This window comes from Chelonia mydas, chromosome 13 (genome assembly GCF_015237465.2).
Source record: "Chelonia mydas isolate rCheMyd1 chromosome 13, rCheMyd1.pri.v2, whole genome shotgun sequence".
Lineage (NCBI taxonomy): Eukaryota > Metazoa > Chordata > Testudines > Cheloniidae > Chelonia > Chelonia mydas.
The window spans coordinates 1,399,698-1,420,609 of record NC_051253.2 but is presented as its reverse complement, the minus strand read 5'-3'; the positions used below and the strand labels follow the sequence as shown (position 1 = coordinate 1,420,609).

Here is a 20,912-nt window from a genome sequence, read left to right as displayed (position 1 = left end):
AGCTTATCTAAAGTGACCACTCTCCTTACAATGTGTATGATAATCAAGGTGGGCCATTTCCAGCACAAATCCAGGGTTTAACAAGAACATCTCGGGGGGGGGGGGGGGGGGGGGGGAGGAAAAAACAAGGGGAAATAGGTTACCTTGCATAATGACTTAGCCACTCCCAGTCATTATGCAAGGAACCTATTTCCCCTTGTTTTTTCCCCCCCCCGACGTTCTTGTTAAATCCTGGATTTGTGCTGGAAATGGCCCACCTTGATTATCATACACATTGTAAGGAGAGGTTTCAGAGTACTCCTTTTCTTTTTGCGAATACAGACTAACACGGCTGTTACTCTGAAACACGGCACCAAGGTGACTGCACAGGTTGCTGTGTATGTTATGCTGCGGGGGAGCAACGAAAGGGCTGGTGTTCTATCCATAAACCCTCATGGGCTTTTCAGAAATTTACTTTCCCCTTCCACCTCGTCCTGTAATAGGACAGACTCTGGCTGAGTCCTACCTTCGTGTTCCTTTTCAGTTGTTCCGACTTTTTTTATCTTCTTTGGAGACTTCATGAAGAGTGGGAAGATAGTCCTCAGACCCAGGATGTCTACAAACTTGTGACAGTTGTCTGTGCCCTCGGGTCCAATCATGGCATGGTCCAGTACCTTCAGAGCACTGCTGCGAGAGATCTTTTTTTCTCTGTGAAAAGAAAGTATCTGTGTTCAGGATGGGAGTGATGCATAGAGCTATGGAGTAAAGCTTCATTTATAGTCGCTGGAAGAGGTGGTGTGAAGAGGCAACATTAACATGGCAAAAACAAGTGAGAAGAGTCTATGCACAAATTCCTCTAAGTGCCTTGTTTTGCGATAAGCAGAACCGTTAGCTCCCTGGATCTCTCCCTTTCAAATCAACAATGAAGGCAAAACAGGCTTCACGCTCTCTTCTGCTACAAGAGCGGTCTACCTCCAGGCTGTCTTAGAAGCGGCCACCCAACGAGCATGGCGTTCCCTGTGCTGCACCAAGTACGGTTAACCTTAGGGACCAGGATTCCAACTGAGCGTGAGGTCAGCTGAGAGGACAGGAGTAGACTAACCTCCGTTGGGTTCCTGTTGGACAACAGGTTTCAGAGAAACAGCCGTGTCAGTCTGTATTCGCAAAAAGAAAAGGAGGACTTGTGGCACCTTAGAGACTAACACATTAATTAGAGCATAAGCTTTCGTGAGCTACAGCTCACTTCATCGGATGCATACTGTGGAAAGTGTAGAAGATCTTATTATATACACATAAAGCATGAAAAAAATACTTCCTCCCACCCCACTCTCCTGCTGGTAACAGTCTATATCATGAAAGCAAGGAAGGGTTCCTGGTGATGTGAAAAAAACCACCACTAAACCTGCCACATTCAGAGGCATATGGAAAAGGCATCTCTTTGTGCAGGTTTTCCTAAAATAGTATGCTCGTTTTGACAGCCTCATTTGCAGGCCAGCCGACAGAGGGGGCAATTGCCATGGGGCCCTGGCGATTTAAAAGGGCCCGGGGGCCCCCAGCAGCACAGCAGCCCTAAGGCAGGCTTCCTGCCCGCCCTCACTCCACACAACTCCTGGAAGCAGCCAGCACATCCCTGCAGCCCCTGGGGAGGAGGTGTCTTCACACACTGCCCCCACCCTGAGCACCAACTCCGCAGCTCCCATTGGCTGGGAACTGTGGTCCATGGGAGCTATGGGAGTAGTGCCTGTGGGCAGCGGCGTGTGGAGACCTTCTGGGCCACCCGCCTAGGAGCCCCTGCCAGAGGGGTGTGCCAGTCTCTTTTGGGAGCCGCCCGAGGTAAACGCTGACCCCCAGACCCCCTCCTGCACCTCAACACCCCCTGCCCCATCCTAGAATCTGCACCCCACACCCAAACTCCCTCCCAGAGCCTGACCCCTAACCCCTTCCCACCCAAACTCCCTCCCAGAGCCTGTACCCCAACCCCCTGCCCCAGCCTGGTGAAAATGACTGAGGGTGGGGGAGACCAAGCAAAGGAGGGAGGGAGGATGGAGTGAGCAGGGGTGGGGCCTCGGAGAAGGGGTGGGACGGGGGCATGGGCTCAGGGAAGGGCAGTGCAGGGGGCGGGGCAAGTGTCTTTGGATTTGCGCGATTAGACAGTTGACAATGCTACCAGGCGGGCATGGGGAGATAGATGTACCACAACTAAGGTACTGAAAAATAAACTGCCTTGCACAAATTGACCCAAAAAAATAACAGCACTGTTAAATACATTTTCTATGCAGAGTAACATTTAATAAGAGTCCAGGCCTCAAAGTATTATGCTAGGCACCTTAAAATGTCCCCTCAAGGATATAAACAGGCCTCTCTCTTAGCAATGAAGGAGGCTTGAAAACGCTAACACGTGCCACGCTCACCTGTGGTAGGAATCTGGCTCTCGCTATGACGAGATACTAAAGGCATGTTTAGGTGTCTGCATCTAGTATGTTCTGTTTACTCTAATAACCCTGTAAACACTTCGGAGCAGGGAGCATAGCTTGGGGAAAACTTCTGTTTCTTGGGGTACCACACACAGACCAAGTCAGCATTTAAATAATTAAAGAATAAACTTAAAGACGTTTCCCACACAACAGTGGTAGTGGAAGGAATAATGGTTACCATTCCATAAAGCAACTTTTTTGGCTAAAGCTGAATTAAGAGTCTTTACCACACATGCCAAGTTCCCAGTTTGGCCTTTCTATGACAACAGTTAACATCATCAATAGTGATGAACACACTAAATTTTTTCCCATTGGTGATGTCAAATGTAGCAGAGAAAACTCAGTCCCCTGAAATCATGTCTTGGAAGAAAGCAGATGGATTTTCAGCTATTTGGTTTTAATAGGAATTTGTAATTTTAACGTTTGCAATTCACTTTGTAGGCAGGCACCTCAGAAGTAGTATTTTAAATTCTATGCATCTCACATCAGCAACATAATCGATCACAGCATATTTGGTGATACATTTTAAAAAACCTTTGAAACATGAACTGAGAAAGGAGAAACATTCAGCTAGCAGACCAAGTGGATCAGATGAACACGTGCAGGGACAACACAACCTGAAGAACAAAATAATCCATGCAGCCCCATCCAGCCCATGCTGCAGAACACTGAGGGGCTGGCAAGAATGCATACTCAGGGCCCAAGTCTGCATTCCTGTCATACCCCAAACCACAACGAAACCCGACAATGCAGGATCAAGCCCTTAACTGGTAAAATTCTCACTGCCTCTTAACAGACCCATACAAATGGCCAGAGCAGACCACTAGTTCATCTACTATATTATCCTCTCTCTGACAGCAGCCAGGATCAGATGCTTCAAAGAAAGGTGCAAGAAACCCCATAGTGGATAATTACAGAATAGTATGGCTACAGTGGAAGCTTCTTCCTAACCTCTGTGAATTAGTGGTTAGTCTCCAAGGTGCCACAAGTACTCCTTTTCTTTTTTCTGAAACCTGTGAATTAGTGGTTATCTTATGCCTGAAGCACAAAAGTATATAGCCCAACCAAAAAAAGTTACCCTGCCAAGTGTAACTGTGGATGTTTTCAATATCCAGTAAATGTCTTTTTTTTTTTTTAAATTCTGCTAAGACCTTGGCCTTACTCATGCTAGTTATGCATTAGATTAAATATATATATATAAAAATATATATATATAAAAATTGAGATTTGGGGGTTCAATCTTTTCCCTGTCCTATTTGTTACCTGCACACCCTTCCCACTTCAAACTCTCCCTCGCATTCTGGGTCAAAGTAACAAAAAGCTAAAAAATAAAAGTCCTTTTTTTGGCTGAATAGCCTAAGAAATATTTTCAGAGGGAAGTAATTGCCTATTGATCAGCATTTAGGCAGGTTGCACAGAGCTATCTCTGGAATATTCATTGGATTTAAGTTCAGGCTTTTAGAGATCAATAGCTGTTTGACTGGACTGTCTAGGGTTGATTTTATTTGAAATATTTATTCTACTGGAGGGCAAGTAGTTTATCTTAGTCTCATCTGGGTTTATTGAAGTATCTTTTAGCTGAGCACTAATTCAAACACAAGCAGACGTGCAGCCCACCAAATAGAGAGTTATCTTAGTTTAAAAGAAGGACTCTGAAGCACTATAATGCATATAGCACCCTGTGGTTTATTCCTTTGATGCTGTTCGATATAAGAGAAGTATCCTTTGTAATGTCTATTTCTTTAAAAGGATAGTTGCCAAGGTTTTCCGGACCCCCATTAGCATAAATGTAAAGCCAGTTATTATAAACCCTGTCTCTATACATCATCCTGTCTCTTATAAGCAGGGTTTTCTGAAGTCATTCAGTCCATCCCATCCCAGCCATGCATCTCTCCCATTACATTACGCAGAGGTCAGAGTACACCTTGTGCAGAGAAGACCCCCCCAAGAGCTCTAGGTGTTATTTTTAATGGCAGCACTTACTGTCAGAGTAACAATCAACCTCCTGTGCATACCGCTTATGGTCAAAGGCACTGTATGCATCTACCAGGGACACTACATGTGCTTCACATTCTCCTTTCTAAAAGGTTTTCATGCTTCAAATTTGTATTTTCCCCATATACAACAAGAGAAATAAATAATCCTGGTTTTTGTAAAGGAAAATCATGCATCACCAATCTACTAGAATTCTTTGAGGGGTTCAACAAGCATGTGGACAAGGGGGATCCAGTGAGTATGTTGTATACTAGTCACTTTGAGAATCATAGAACTGGAAGGGACCTCGAGAGGCCATCTAGTCCAGTCCCCTGCACTCAAGGCAGGACTAAGCATTATCTAGACCATTCCTGACAGTGTTTGTCTAACCTGCTTTTAAAAATCTCGAATGATGGAGACTCCACAACCTTCCTTGGCAATTTATTCCAGGGTTTAACCACCCTGACAGTTAGGAATTTTTTCCAAATGTCCAACCTAAACCTCCCTTGCTGCAATTTAAGCCCATTGCTTCTTGTCCTATCCTCAGAGGTTAAGCAGCAGTATAGCATGCTCGATGGACTAACGGACAGACCCTGTGAGGCAAACGCTGGGTAAAATGTCTATGCTTAACAAAAAAAAGATTCAGCAAGGAGTCTAATTCCGAGCTTTGAAGGGATCATTGGGCACAACAGGACTAGTAAACATACGAGAATGTTAAGAGCCATGAAAGATGCACCTTGAACGGACTATAGACAAGCTCTGTGGAGCTGTGCACTCACAGATGCATGTGTCTGGTTTTGGGCCTTGTACCGCTCACATTCCACTTGTTTATGCTGCACAGTCAAAGACTGCTTTTGCACAGGTTAAGCAAAGCCACAGTGAATTTCTTCAGAATAGAAATGTCTGTCATTCAAGCAATGGAAATTTCTGTGCACCCTCTTTGCTGCATTTGTCTGTGTGTGCATGGCTGCACCTTCAGTTAATAACCAAGATAGATTCACTTTATTCTTGCTACACAACAGAGATCCCTCTCAACATGTCCCTTGAGAACACGGTGGTCGCTTCTCTTCCAAGCCCTAACAGGGTTTTACAGCAAAAGTAATCAGCCTCGTGTCAATGTTTTCAAGGAAGCTGACAACACAATTCTGGTTTTCTCCCTGTGTTGCCTTTTTAAGTAAACTGAACCTTTTTTGCTCAAGGCAGCGCCTGAGATTCCACACTGCATAAAGTGCTTCCTGGCCAGCAGAAACCTGAACTGTGCTCGAAGACAGACTTTAATTGAATGTGACATTTCTAAACCTCCTGTGGTGGCCACCATCTTGCTGATAAATTATCTCATTCATGAGAGGCAGCCCACAACATAAACAAGACTCCAGGCTTGGGCACAAGGTGCATCCTCAAGAATTCTATCTCCTCTAGGTCTCACCTTGTCTCTGACCTCTCTTCTGTCTCTACTGCCCACAATTTCGGTCACCCTCAATCCTCTGTTCTCCTGCTTCTTCCATAATTGCTTTATGCAAATCTGTTTATCCCCACCTCTGCAATATCAGCCATCTGCACTTCTCCTGAAGTGCTCATCCTCCTGATCTGACTGGTGCAACTCCCTTCTCAATGACCCCCCTGCCCCCCAGGCACAGATCACAGACTTCAAGAGCAGAATGCTGCCACCCACCTTCCCACACGTACAAAGGGCGATGCCCACCGCAGGTCTATTTTTGAATACCACTGCTGGCTCCCCATTAATTCAAGCCTCAGTTCAACACTGCCCTCATTACTGAAACAGTTACCTTGTGTGCATTGACTATTTCTTGTTTGCTCCGTCCTCTCATCAGCTACCCATCTCCTCTCTTGCCACTGTCAGAACAAGAACTTTCTCTGCAGTTCCTGCCATATGGAATAGCGTTCCTGTATCACTCTGTTTTGATTCGCCACGTCTTTTATTTTTAACTTTAACTATATTAATCCTGTGGAACATTTTAGCAGCCAATTAGTTAAGCAGAATAAAGATGTATCATACAGAGGCCCAGTACATAAGGGCTGAAAACGAATTTCAGCTCTGCTTTAAGAAGAACATTTGCCCAGTTTTTGTTGAATGTGTCACTTAAAAATACGTTATCTGAAGACACTCAACACTGACTATGGTTTGCTATTTAATGGGAGAGTAGATGAAGGCTATGTGCAGTCCCTAAGGGAAGTAAGAAAACAAGTTCACACAAGGTGCAAGTTTCCTTTGCTGGTAGATATATAGTCTTAAATCTCAGCATAAGTAACCCAGACCTGTTTTCATTCATTTGTCGTCCATGGGAATCTCTTGGGTCACTTTATCTGCTAAACTAACCATTCAGCTGAAGGACACCACACTGTCTGGCAGCTCTGGATATATGATCTCACTAATGGAGCAGTTACACCAGTGATACAGACCTGCTAACGTGCTTGGAAGCAGGAGACAAAGAATGTAACATACTCCTAGGAAATAACCAGGAGTCAAGCCACAGAACATTCCTACCTAGCTCTCCTCTCTCACACACCAGGTGATGAAACATCTATTAGAACTTGGGAGTTGTTAGAACTTGTTAGAGCTGTTAGAACTTGGGGGAGTGTAAGGGGGAAGCTACATACACTTAACATTCCTTAAATTCTTCAAACTTTAGCTAAAAAACACCCCCTGAAAAAAACAAAACAACAACAAAGGAATCAGCTGCAGGAGTAAAAAGAGAATGCAGTCAGAAGTCCAGCAACAGAGTGGGGGCAACCCAGTTAATTGCACCCAAAGCACTATGTATGATTACCTGCCCTATGGGCAGATGGCGTACGTGTGCGTGCGGTGCAAGGAGCTCCTAGCCCTTAGAGACCGTGTTCATGCTTTGGAGACCAGGGAGGCTGAGCAGGAGGAGCTAAGGGAGATAGAGAGGTTCACAGATGAGACTTTCCGAGAGACAGTAGAACTGTCCCACCCCCGGTCTGACAGCCTCTGTACTGTTGAGAAGGATGAAAGCCACAGGGAAGGAGAACATCCAACCGGAGCAGAGGGAAATGATCCAATAGTTGGGACCCTCCTTCCAGATGATGTTGTGGTATCCTCTCGCACTGAGGATACCACTCCGGGGGTAGGGAACTCCAGTTATTACGAAGAGACAGGTATTAGTAACGTGCGAGTCGATCATTAGAAACATAGATTGCTGGGTTTGCCATGACCAGGAGAACCACATGGTGACTAGCCTGCCTGGTGCAAAGGTTGTGGATCTCGAGACATCTAGATAGGCTTATGTGCAGTGCTGGGGAGGAGCCAGTGCTCGTGGTACATGTAGGTAACAATGACATATGCAAGGATAGGAAGAGGCCCTGGAGGCCAAATTTAGGCTGCTAGGTAAGAGTCTGAAGTCCAGGATCTCCATGGTAGCGATCTCCATGGTAGCATTCTCTGGAATGCTTCCAGTTCCATGCACAGGGCCAGTGACACATGCAGAACTGCAGGGTCTCAACGCGTGGATGAGACGATGGTGTAGGGAGGAGGGGTTTAGATTTATTAGGAACTGGAGAAACTTTTGGGATAGGGGGAGCCTATACAGGAACGATGGGCTCCATCTAAACCAAAGTAGAACCAGATTGCTGGCACTAAAATTAAAAAGGTCGTAGAGCAGTTTTTAAATTAATGGCTGGGGGAAAGCCGGCAGGTGCAGAGGGGACAGACACATCCCTCAGGAGAGGATTTACTAATGGAGATTCTCCATTTCCTAGTGAGGAGGAGAGGATGGAAGATAAAATACAGGTAGGATCTGATGAGAAACAGTCAAAAGAAAAAAAAAGTCTCATTCAATTACATCATGTAATGGTAGACAGCTAAAAAGTGATATGTTTTTAAAGGGCTTATATACAAATGCTAGAAGTCTAAACAATAAGATGGGTGAACTAGAGTGCCTCGTATTAAATGAGGCTATTGATATAATTGGCATCACAGAAACTTGGTGGAATGAGGATAATCAATGGGACACAGTAATACCAGGGTACAAAATATATCAGAAGGGCAGAACAGGTCGTGCTGGTGCGGGAGTGGCACTATATGTGAAAGAGAGCATAGAATCAAATGAAATAAAAATCTTAAATGAACCAAACTGTACCACAGAATCTCTATGGATAGTAACTCCATGCCCTAAGAAGAAGAATATAGTGGTAGGGATATATTACCGACCACCTGACCAGGATGGTGATAGTGATTGTGAAATGCTCAGGGAGATTAGAGAGGCTATTAAAATAAAAAACTCAGTAATAATAATGGGGAATTTCAACTATCTCCATATTGACTGGGTACATATCACCTCAGGATGGGATGCAGAGATAAAGTCTCTTGACACCTTAAATGACTGCTTCTTGGAGCAGCTAGTCCTGGAACCCACAAGGGGAGAGGCAATTCTTGATTTAGTCCTAAGTGGAGCACAGGATCAGATCCAAGAGGTGAATATAGCTGGACCGCTTGGTAATAGGGACGATAATATAACTAAATTTAACATCCCCATGGCAGAGAAAACACCACAGCAGCCCAACACTGCAACATTTAATTTCAGAATGGGGAACTCCACAAAAATGAGGAAGTTAGTTAAACAGAAATTAAAATGTACAGTGCCAAAATTAAAATTCCTGCAAGCTACATGGAAACTTTTTAAAGACACCACAATAGAGGTTCAACTTAAATGTATATCCCAAATTAAAAATCATAGTAAGAGAACCAAAAAAGAGCCACCATGGCTAAACAACGAAGTAAAAGAAGCACAAGAGGCAAAAAGGCATCCTTAAAAAGTGGAAGTTAAATCCTACAGAGAAAAATAGAAAGGAGCATAAACTCTGGAAAATGAAGTGTAAAAATATAACTAAGAAGGCCAAAAGAGAATTTGATGGACAGCTAGCCAAAGACTCAAAAAGGAATAGCAAAAAATGTTTTAAGTCCATCAGAAGCAGGAAGCTGCTAAACAACTAGTGGGGCCACTAGACGACTGAGATGCTAAAGGAGCACTCAAGGACAATAAGGCCATTGCAGAGAAACAAAAATGAATTCTTTGCATCGGTCTTCATTGCTGAGGATGTGAGGGAGATTCCCAAACCTGAGCCATTCTTTTTAGGTGACAAATCTGAGGAACTGTCCCAGATTGAGGTGTCATTAGAAGAGGTTTTGGAACAAATTGATAAACTAAACAGTAATAAATCAAGGGGACCAGATGCTATTCACTCAAGAGTTCTGAAGGAACTCAAAGGTGAAACTGCAGAACTACTAACTGTCGTCTGTAACCTATCATTTAAATCAGCTTCTGTACCAAATTACTGGAGGATAGCTAATGTGACGACAATTTTTTAAAAGGGCTCCAGAGGTGACCCCGGCAATTACAGGACAGTAAACGTGACTTCAGTACCGGGCAAACTGGTTGAAACTATAGTAAAGAACAAAATTGTCAGGCACATAGATGAACATAATTTGTTGGGGAAGAGTCAACATGGTTTTTGTAAAGAGAAATCATGCCTCACCAATCTACTAGAACTCTTTGTGGGGGTCAAAAAGCACATGGACTAGGGGAATGCAGTGGATATAGTGAATTTAGATTTTTAGAAAGCCTTTGACAAGGTCCCTCACCAAAGGCTCTTAAGCAAAGTAAGCAGTCCTGGGATAAGAGGGAAGGTTATCTCATGGATTGGTAACTGGTTAAAAGATAGGAAACAAAGGGTAGGAATAAATGGTCAGTTTTCAGAATGGAGAGAGGTAAATAGTGGTGTCCCCCAAGGGTTTATACTGGGACCAGTCCTATTCAACATACTCAAAAATTATCTGGAAAAAGGAGTAAACAGTGAGGTGGCAAAATTTGCAGATGATACAAAACTACTCAAGATAATTAAGTCACAGGCAGACTGCAAAGAGCTACAAAAGGATCTCTCAGAACTGGGTGACTGGGCAACAAAATGGCAGATGAAATTCAACGTTTATGAATGTAAAGTAATGCACATTGGAAAACATAATCCCAACTATACATATAAAATGATGGGGTCTAAATTAGCTGTTGCCCCTCAAGAACGAGATCTTGGCGTCATTGTGGAGAGTTCTCTGAAAACATCCACTCAATGTGCAGTGGCAGTCAAAAAAGTGAACAGAACATTGGGAATCATTAAGAAAGGGATAGACAATAAGACAGAAAATATCATATTGCCTCCATGGTACGCCCACATCTTGAATACTGCATGCAGACATGGTCGCCTCATCTCAAAAGAGATATTGGAATTGGAAAAGGTTCAGAAAAGGGCAACCAAAATGATCAGGGGTATGGAACAGCTGCCTTACGAGGAGAGATGAATAGGACTGGGACTTTTCAGCTTGGAAAAGAGACGACTAAGCAGGGATATGATAGAGGTCTATAAAATCATGACTTGTGTGGAGAAAGTAAATAAGGAAGTGCTATTTACTCCTTCTCATAACACAAGAACTAGGGGCTACCAAATGAAATTAATAGGCAGCAGGTTTAAAACAAACAAAAGGAAGTATTTTTTCACACAACGCAGAGTTGACCTGTGGAACTCCGTGCCAGAGGATTTTGTGAAGGCCAAGACTATAACAGGGTTCAAAAAAGAACTAGATAAGTTCGTGGAGGATAGGTCTATCAATGGCTATTAGCCAGGATGGTGCAGGGATGGTGTCCCTACAGGGAATGGATCACTTGATATTACCAGTTCTGTTCCTTCCCTCTGGGGCACCTGGCATTGGCCACTGTTGGAAGACAGGATACTGGGCTAGATGGACCTTTGGTCTGACCCAGTGTGACCATTCTTATGTTCCCTTCATCTTAATAAAAAGCAGAGACTGGGGGACAAGTGTTAATTCTGTCACTATAAATAAAGACAAAACCCCAAGTGCTTCTCCATGATCCTTTCAAGGAACTGAACGAAGTGCACAATATTTCACCCTGTGTGGGGTTGCTCTATTTCCTCAGTTTTAGGAGACAGTTATGTCCTTTTTGCCAGCTCCTTCCTCTCGTTAGTGAAGGTTTGAAGACAACGGACTGGAATGTTTAGTTCTTTATTGGCAGTGCTGACATGCAGTTTCTGCAGTTATGTTAGATCACACACAATTCCTGCACTAGCAGCACTGTCTCCCCGGTGAAAACTGCACAATTGTGAGATTTGTCAGCGTAGCTCATGGGATCTCCCAAGGTTTAAAGATTACTGCGTAAATACTCACCGTCTGGTTAATTGGAGCCACAGCACACATTTCCTCACTCTTCCTTAATAGCAGCCACAAAACCTCAGCAGAGGTGCTCTCAGTAATACTTCCCCACACCTCACAGAGGTAGGTTTCAACGCTTAATTAGTATGTACAGTGCTTTGCGATCCTTGGATGGAAGGTGATCTGGAAGGGCAGACTTATTATATCTTCTGCCACCCCCTTATCTGTGCAGGTGAATGGTCCTTCATCGTAGGAGTTGTGAGTGGTTACAAATGTCTGGGTCATTCAGATACCTTTTCCTTCCTTTCAGCTTCTTCGCCAAAATGGAGTCTTTTCCCTCTCCCAACACCTACCACCAACACTCACTACCAGAAAGGCTAGTTAAAATCCATTTTACACAAAGCCATCACCTATAGTGTATTTCCAGGGCACTTAGCACTAATATTACCCATTCTCCTTTGGTCTCTTTACAGTCAGAGACTGTAAACAAATTGGTAGCTAGCTTCATGGGTTCTAAGTGTGCTAAGACACACTTGGTCTCAGCACCACAGCCTTGCAATTCCGAAGACCTAAGTTAAGGAGTCAAATGATACACACATAGTTGTGTGCCGTAGATACGGGAGGTTTGTCCAAACAATGATAAGCAGCAATACTCCACATATCTGCTCAAGAGAGGTCCAGCAGTGGAAGCTTCAGCATAGCAAGCAGGCACTAGGACCCCGATCTAGCGCATGAACCAGCTTTAGGCAGGCGTGTAGTAAGTTCCATTGACTTCAAGTGCTTAAAGTGCTTTGCTGGATGAAGGCCCTGGCCATGCTCAGATGTGTTCTGCTATTTTTGCACTGTCACGAACACTAAACTAACAAAAAAACCTAGGGCTGTCAATTGCAGTTAACGCACGCAATTAACTCAAAAAAATTAATCGCGGTTTACTCGCACTGTTAAACAATAGAATACCAATTGAAATTTGTTAAATATTTTGGATGTTTTTCTACATTTTTAAATATATTGATTTCAATTACAATACAGTATACAAAGTTGACAGCGCTAACTTTATATTATTTTATTACAAATATTTGCACTGTAAAAAATGATAAACAAAAGAAATAGTATTTTTTCAGTTCACCTCATACAAGTACTGTAGTGCATTCTCTTTGTTGTGAAAGTGCAACTTACAAATGTAGATTTTTGTGTGTTACATAACTGAACTCAAAAACAAACAATGTAAAACTTTAGAGTCTACAAGTCCACTCAGTCCTACTTGTTGTTCAACCATGCTAAGAGACAAAAGTCTTTTTACATTTACAGGAGATAATGCTGCCCACTTCTTATTTACAGTGTCACCAGAAAGTGAGAACAGGCATTCGCATGGCACTTTTGTAGCTGGCATTTCGAGGTATTTATGTGCCAGATATGCTAAACATTCATATGACCCTTCATGCTTCGGCCACCATTACAGAAGACATGCTTCTATGCTGATGATGCTTGTTAAAAAAATAATGCGTTAATTAAATTAGTGACTGAACTCCTCGGGGGAAAACTGTAGGTCTCCTGCTCTGTTTTACCCGCATTCTGCCATACATTTCATGTTATAGCTGTCTCAGATGATGACCCAGCACATATTGTTCGTTTTAAGAACACTTTCACAGCAGATTTGACAAAACGCAAAGAAGGTACCCATGTGAGATTTCTAAAAATAGCTACAGCACTCGACTCAAGGTTTAAGAATCTGAAGTGCCTTCAAAAATCTGACAGGGACGAGGTGTGGAGCATGCTTCCAAAAGTCTTAAAACAGCAACACTCTGATGTGGAAACTACAGAACCCAAACCACCAAAAAAGAAAATCAACCTTCTGCTGGTGGCATCTGACTCAGACGATGAACACGAACATGCGTCGGTCCACACTGCTTTGGATTGCTATCAAGCAGAACCCATCATCAGCATGGACGCATGTCCTCTGGAATAGCGGTAGAAGCATCAAGGGACATATGAATCTTTAGTGCATCTGGCACGTAAATATCTTGCAACGCTGGCTACAAAAGTGCCATGCGAACGCCTGTTCTCACTTTCAGGTGACATTGTAAACAAGACGAGGACAGCATTATCTCTTGCAAACGTAAACAAACTTGTTTGTCTGAGTAACTGGCTGAACAAGAAGTAGGATTGAGTGGACTTGTAGGCTCTACAGTTTTACACTGATTTGTTTTTAAATGCAGTTTGTTTTTTTACATGATTCTATGTTTGTAAGTTCAACTTTCATGATAAAGAGATTGCATTACAGTACTTATATTAGGTGAATTGAAAAATACTATTTCTTTTGGTTTTTAGTGAAAATATTTGTAATCAAAAAGAAATATAAAGTGAGCACTGTACACTTTGTATTGTGTGTTGTAACTGAAATCAATATATTTGGAAATGTAGAAAACATCCAACAATATTTAAATAAATGGTATATTATTGTTTAATCGCACAATTAATCGCGATTAATTTTTTTAATTGCTTGACAGCCCTAAAAAACATACCAAAAAGGTGTTAAGACACACGCATTAGAAATGAGAATCATAGAACATGTCCACAGCACAGAAAGAGTGAACTGAGTATGTTCAAGTTCTTTTATATCATTTAAGAGAGAAGTAATTATTTTAGAGTTAGTGAGAGGGTCGGACTCCCAGCCCATAGAAAGTTAAACAAAGCAAAGGTGGCAGCAATAAAAGCTCCCACTCGGTGCCCTTAACCTTGACCTGCAGGAACCACTTTTAGTGAACGGCGAGTAGTTCGCTCTCCAGGCCCAGCCAGTCACTGCTCCCTCTGAAATGTGCAACAAGGAGACAAATCGATGCCACGTGTGATGGTGGTTTGGGGATGTGAGCATCTGTCTAGAAGGAATCAGGCAGAACACCAGCTCCTGTTGCCAGGTCAAACAGCCAGACGACAATGATTTTTGATTGCTGTTGACCTGTACTGGATTTGAATAGTTCAAGGCTCTACCTCAAGGGCAATCCAGTCCCCGTTATCATTGACTAACATGTGCAGATCCAGAGCCCTGCTCAAAATGTGATAAGTCCTACTTTTCCCCTTTCACCACTCTACCCTGCTCCACTTCGGATGAGGAGCCATATTTCCAAAACTGCAACTCCTTTCAGAGGCTGCAGCAACACCACAGATGTTGCTGGCAGTTTAATTGTGCTTTGTCCTTCATTGCTCTTTTATGGCCACTAAAAAAAGAAAAGTGTCAAGGGAAAAATTTCCCCCTTGTCATAGCTTTCCAGCTGGGATCCTGGTGAAGGGGATGGTAAACATCACAGTCCAAAAAAGGGAAAAAAGCCATTAAAAATCCAAATGGTAATTCCCACCCATATGGCACAAGTACTCCATATATTTAGTTCCGCAAGACTAGCCTAGCCACTTAGTATTAGAAACAACCTAGAGGCAGGGGGAAGCTTCCCCCTTGTCGTTAGCTTTGGAGTTTTTCTTTAATTAGCCTTAAGAAAACACAGCATTCCTATCTGAACAATCCACGTTTCTGGTTATTTATTCAGTTCCCCACTGCTGCACATTACCCAGCCATACACTGCAGGAATACATCATTTCTCATTGGCATTTGCTAGCAGCCTCCACAGGCAGCTCACCATACCAGGGGGAACTGGACAGACAGCCTCCTCAACATGCAATTGCAAGGGTTGGGCAAGCCCAAGTCAAGTCGGAGGAGATACGCTTCACCAGCAAAGAGGCGGGGAGGAGGACTGGAGAGTTATGGTGTGACACAAAACGTACATGGATAGGAAATGCACATTTATATCCATTTCCCAAAAGCAGTTTCACCTCAGTTTTCACAAAAAAACACCTACCAACGTGGTCAATCAATGTTGCGAGGATAACATCTGGATACAAAGAAAAACACTCTGTTCAGAGGCCCCCACAACCTGTAGTCTGTCTTTGTAGGAGTCCAAATTCTTAGTGGGCTGACCTATAGTGTCCTTTCACCTGGTTGTCTGTCCAGGACAGAATTATATTTGCATCTTCCAGCAGCTACTTTATCTCAATAATGCCTCACTAGGGGAAGTTTCACCAATAAATAAATAAATAAATAAAAATAACTTTTTGTGCATAAAATTCAGAACTGGGATTGTTACACAGACCCATCAGGGATGTGAGATGGATGGAGCATTATATCAGTGAGATATTCAGATGCGAGAGAGGGACTGGATGGAGACACAAGCACAAAGTTAAGAATCTCTGGCTATATCAAAGGGGAGTATTGTGTTGGGACAAAGAGGTATCACCCAAAAAGGAATGTGTCCTCCAAACTAGTACCTGGATTAATTACAGGTGCATTTAGCAAAAAGCTGGCAGGGATACACCACCCAATTTGTTTCACTAGCAGTTGTAGTTGTTGGCACCGCTGGACATTTTTCCAACTCCTCTTGTGGCAGAGAGGTTGCCAGTGAGTAGTAGTAGAGTGTGTGGTTTTTCGTTTTGGCTTTTTTAGGAAGAGGATTTATAGATCTGAGAAGATCCACGTAAAACAGAAGGAAAAGAGAAGAGGCAGAACACGAGGACAGAGATGTCTGGACACACGTGCATGTGTTGTTGGGGTTAAGTATGAATGAGATCAAGAAGTCAGATATATGTACCTGAGCATGAGGTTCATCAGCTGTAGCCCCTCCCCTTTCAGGAAGCGATCACGGTTGGAGCTCAGCATTAGACAGGAACAGAGAGAGTCAAACAGGTTCTCCATCATTTCCTGCTCCTCGGCCGTGCTTGGATTGTGTCGTTTAAACACCTGCATGCCAAAGGGGACAAAAAAATGTAAGCCCTTACTTGGTTGCATATGGACACTGACATCAAACGCAAATTAACATTTTGCACGGCAAAACTTCAGAGTTTAACTTGTAAATTACAATTTTGCATAAGCCTGCAACTGTAATGGTAGCAACCACCCCCTCGGTGTATTACCCCTCATATCTCTGCTCCTTTCTCACCCCATGTGGCGTGACTGACTGTTATTGCCACGTCCCAAATGGCTGCTAGCAAATGGGATTAGATCGAAAGCACAACAGGAGGAAGTGCTGGAAAAACGGGAACAGGTTGGTTACCTGACCTACAGCACAATGAGGTTACAGCTGATTACCAGAGGCATAACTACTGCTGACTGTGTACTCAGATGACCTCCTCTTTGTGCTCGTTTGTGTACTAAAGAAATCTATGATCACTTGAAATAGTCACCCTACCACCACCCCACTAGCACCCCTTGATAGTCACTTATGCCATTCCTGACCTCCTCCCAACCAATCTCTGCCCAACAATTCCACATCGTTAGTTTTTCCTATGATTTTTTTCTTCTGCACCCCAAAGACAGGGCCTCCCCTGTTGTCACTAGTCTTTACGCCTTGTTTTTTGCTTAGTTTCTTCCTCAAACCTTCCCTGTATGCAAGCCTCACATGACTACAATACAGCTGAACAGTCCTGGATAGTGAACACCAGAAGCAGTTGCTGAGTGAAGCAAATATAAGCCTGCACAGCAGCACCCTAGACCTTACCACGCATGTCACCATCACTTCAGCGAACAAGAAGTCATTAAGGATACAAACCTGAACAAACCCCCTTAAATGGGAAACAGGCAATGTGGTCTAGTGCACCGAGCAGAGGACGCCAGGAGCACCTGAGTTCTAATCCTCGCTTTACCTTCAAGTCTTTATGTGGCTTTAAGTAAACCATTAACTTCTCTCATGCCTCAGTACTCACATCTCTAAAATGGGGACAACCCCCACCTGTCTTAGAGGGTGAGCTCCCGGTGGAAGTTTCTAAAGTAAAGTACTGAAGAGCGAGCATTATAATGCTACAATGTATACAAGATGCCAAGACAGAGCAATACCTAGCATCTCTTCCACTCCGGTTACTCTTTTTGCTCACCACTCTTTTCAACCCCAATCAGTGAGTCTCTCAATGGCAGACCAGAAGCATATGAATTACTCACAGATAACTGCTGAAGCAGCACATCGATCCCATCCAGCTCCCCAAGCAATTCCCTGTTGTCTAGAGGAGAAAAAAAGAGAGGAAAAAATGAAGCTAACTGTCAGATTTTACAGCCGTCTAACACTGATACATCAGCAAACAAAATCAATACAGCTTGACAGAGTACAAAAGCTGCAGAGAGAGAGAGAAAGCAAGGGGAAGCCAGAGGCAGAAGAGTGCTGTCATGATCTGAAACAAGCCTGGATCCTATCCTAACAGAATATCAATAGCAGGGCTGCATCTCACCATCATTATTCTGGAGCAGAATGGCCAGCACCTCACTGCAGTACAGCTTATTGGCATCAAAAGGCATCTTTGCCTGTTGGAAAAAACAAGGATGAGAAACCCATCAGGGGCATTGCTCTGGGTGTTTATTTTGATTTAGAGAATGTGCTAAGCAGATCACTCAACACATGAGCAACGATTAAAACTAAACACAAACAGCAATAATCTTACAATCTGACTCAGTGCCAAGAAAAAAAATTAATTCTTCTCACTAATTTAAAAAAAAATAAAAAAAATCAGATCAACTCTGATCCTTGCCGATATCTTCAGAGGCAAAAGCTTGCGTAACCAAGTATGCCTAGCAAAGTCTACAAACCGCGAAGCTGAACATAGCCTGCCCTTGGTTGCTTATGGGGAGAAATGTGTTAGGATTTTCCATACCCACCTACAGAAATAAAGATTATACATAGGTATGTATGCACGCATCCTCACCCCATTGTGAACAACGTACACCCACCTCACCAGAAACTGAATTAGGGTCAAACGAATCACAGTAAAGCTACCCAGTGGCAAACGCTGACCTCATACACCCTGACGAGGGCCTGAGATGCATCAAGCAGGGCAGCAGGCAAGACTCTTGCACTGCTATGGTCCAGACTGTATCGGGGCTCTGGGTCTCAATCCCACATCTTGCAGTAACACTCCAGTCACTCGGACATGATGAAAGCGAACAGGCTGGAACTCTTTCTTGGAAGAAAGGCAAGACCCTTGGACTGGGATCATGAATCATGCTTAACTCCCCAGTTTTACCTACCAGGCAGTTTCATTTGAGGGAACAGTTACAGACTGGACAGTAGCAGTTCAGAAGCACTAATGTGGGTCAGTTCACTAAAGGCATTTACAAAACAGGCAGCCTCCTTTAGGGCTTTTACTTTCCATTGTCTGGCCATTAATCTTCCCTTGTACACAGAGAAAAAAGTAGTAACACAAAAAGGGTTAGGTTTAAAATAGTGTTTGTCACCAGCCACTCTCTGCCTGCCATACACAGCTCCTGCAGCTTCACTAAGGGAGCAGTCACTACGCAAGGTGTCCTCTGGACCAATCAACTCCGTCTGTTGCCACATTAGAAAGAACAAGAGAGATTAATATCAGATGACACTAATGGAAAGTAGGATGCACCAAGGAGTTTCAATGTACTGTTTACACTAAGCCTTTTCCCCAGAAAGATCCCAAACCGCTCTACAGACTGCAGTTCTCAATACCAATCTGCCAGCTCTGGAGACGGAGCATGGCAGCCATTCTGGGCCATCTGTAACAGTAACCAATGAAACCGGTGCATTCCAACTCCCTGTTGAGACAGGCACTGTGAAATAACAGTCTGTCTCTTACCCACACTCCTGGGTGAGACACACACTATACACTAGCAACACAATACAATTTTTATGAGCAAGTAAAATATAACTTCTCCCCTTGAGGGCGTTTTGATGGACAGAATGCAATTAACTAAGTTAGAATACAGTCAGGAAACCAGAGCTCACACATCTTTACTCTTGTGAAAGAGCCAGGTCTTTAGTGACCTTTGGCCAGAGCCTTTGTTCTACGTCCCCTCCTGAGGATGGGACCTCCAGCAGCACAGAGCCCTTACCACATGTTGAGGCACTGGCTTAATACTCTTCGCCTGGAACCGGCACTATCTACTAACTCACCAAAGCCACTTCTTGGGAAAAACAAGATTCTGCTTGCAGGTGCTGACTGGACAAAGACTTCTTATGCTTATCCCAGCCCAAGATGTGGTCCTGGATCAGCACATCTGTTTGCATGCAAAGGGATAACGCATTTGGCTCAAAAGAAGCCTGAATGTGTTCAGGGAATAAATCAGCAACACGCTCTCGAGGACTGCGATGCAACTTAACAGACTGAGGGCTCACTCACTGACAACAATAAAAGGGAACCAAACGCCCACACAAAGCAAGGACGGTATTTCCCATCCAATACTGAAGCAATGGGAGGGGGCAGGCGTGTGTCTGCGGGGGCAGAAACGTTCAAATCAGCCAAGTATTGCCAAAAGCAAAGGTCACTGAATAAAATTTCATTAGTGTGAACCTTCCCACAATAACAGCTGTAAGCAAGAGTGAACACTGCCTGACCACATTGCACTCACACCCCGCAGAAATTAAAACAGGTCAGAATGAAGACAATGCCTGCCTTCAGCACCAGGCTTTCCAGGCTGTCAGCGTTCACGTTTGGCTGCACTAACCAGGGGAATCCAAGTGGTGATTATTTTGCTTTCCTAAGTTTCTAAGTCTTTCAGCTGTCAGAGTAATTACATAGTAGAGAGTAGGTCTGCATTTAGTACATACTTGCCTGGAATACAATTAGCTTTACTTTTTTTTGTTTTTAGCCAAACGAAACATAATTATGTTACCACCTGCAGTCAGAAATTATAGGTTACTCCTGCTAACAGCTAAGTAGGGGACACAGAGGAACATCTGCGGACTTATGCAATTGGTGGAATATATTTTGTGGTTCAGTTACCTTTTGACTACTAAGGTGTTCTGTGCGGCGGGGCGGGGCGGGGCGGGGGAGTTCTCCACTGCTGGAGGTGCTATCTTTTGAATGAGACAAAGGCAAGGGCTTGACCGCTAGCATGCCCTCAGCGTATGAACAGGGCTGTTAGCTCACTGGCTGCAATAGCACCCCCACAAGCCCCTTTTGAAGGGAGCCTCACCTGCTATTTCATATGGGATGTTTGCATGCACTCTCCATTGTTTTCAATAGACTCTTCAAGGTTAACATCATCTCAGCATTTTCCTTGTGGGCATCCAAGCACTGAATCCTTCTGAAACTTACCCCAGCCCAAGGTGGGTCTTGGGCAAACACTCCTTTGCATGCAAAGGATTAAGTACTTGGCTCTTCCCTTGAGGTATTTATTTCCCCTTCCTACCCCCTACTGGTTTTTCTGCAGAAGCAGCTAACAAGGCTGCCTTTTCTTTAATTGTCCACCAGCATTACCAGGAGGAACACGCATGACTCAGAAGACAAAAGTG

At 43.6% G+C, this 20,912-nt stretch overlaps 1 protein-coding gene across 1 annotated transcript in view; it reads right to left on the bottom strand.

Annotated features, from left to right (window-relative positions):
* The window catches only part of CTNNBL1 (catenin beta like 1), a 101,356-nt gene that overhangs the window by 40,537 nt on the left and 39,907 nt on the right, over positions 1-20,912 (bottom strand). Inside the window, exons 8-11 of the mRNA XM_037915488.2 lie at positions 17,887-17,959; positions 17,603-17,661; positions 16,260-16,408; positions 506-687 (exon numbers count right to left, since the gene is read on the bottom strand). Coding sequence (XP_037771416.1) covers positions 506-687; positions 16,260-16,408; positions 17,603-17,661; positions 17,887-17,959 — 463 coding nt within the window. The remainder of the gene's footprint in view (positions 1-505; positions 688-16,259; positions 16,409-17,602; positions 17,662-17,886; positions 17,960-20,912) is intronic.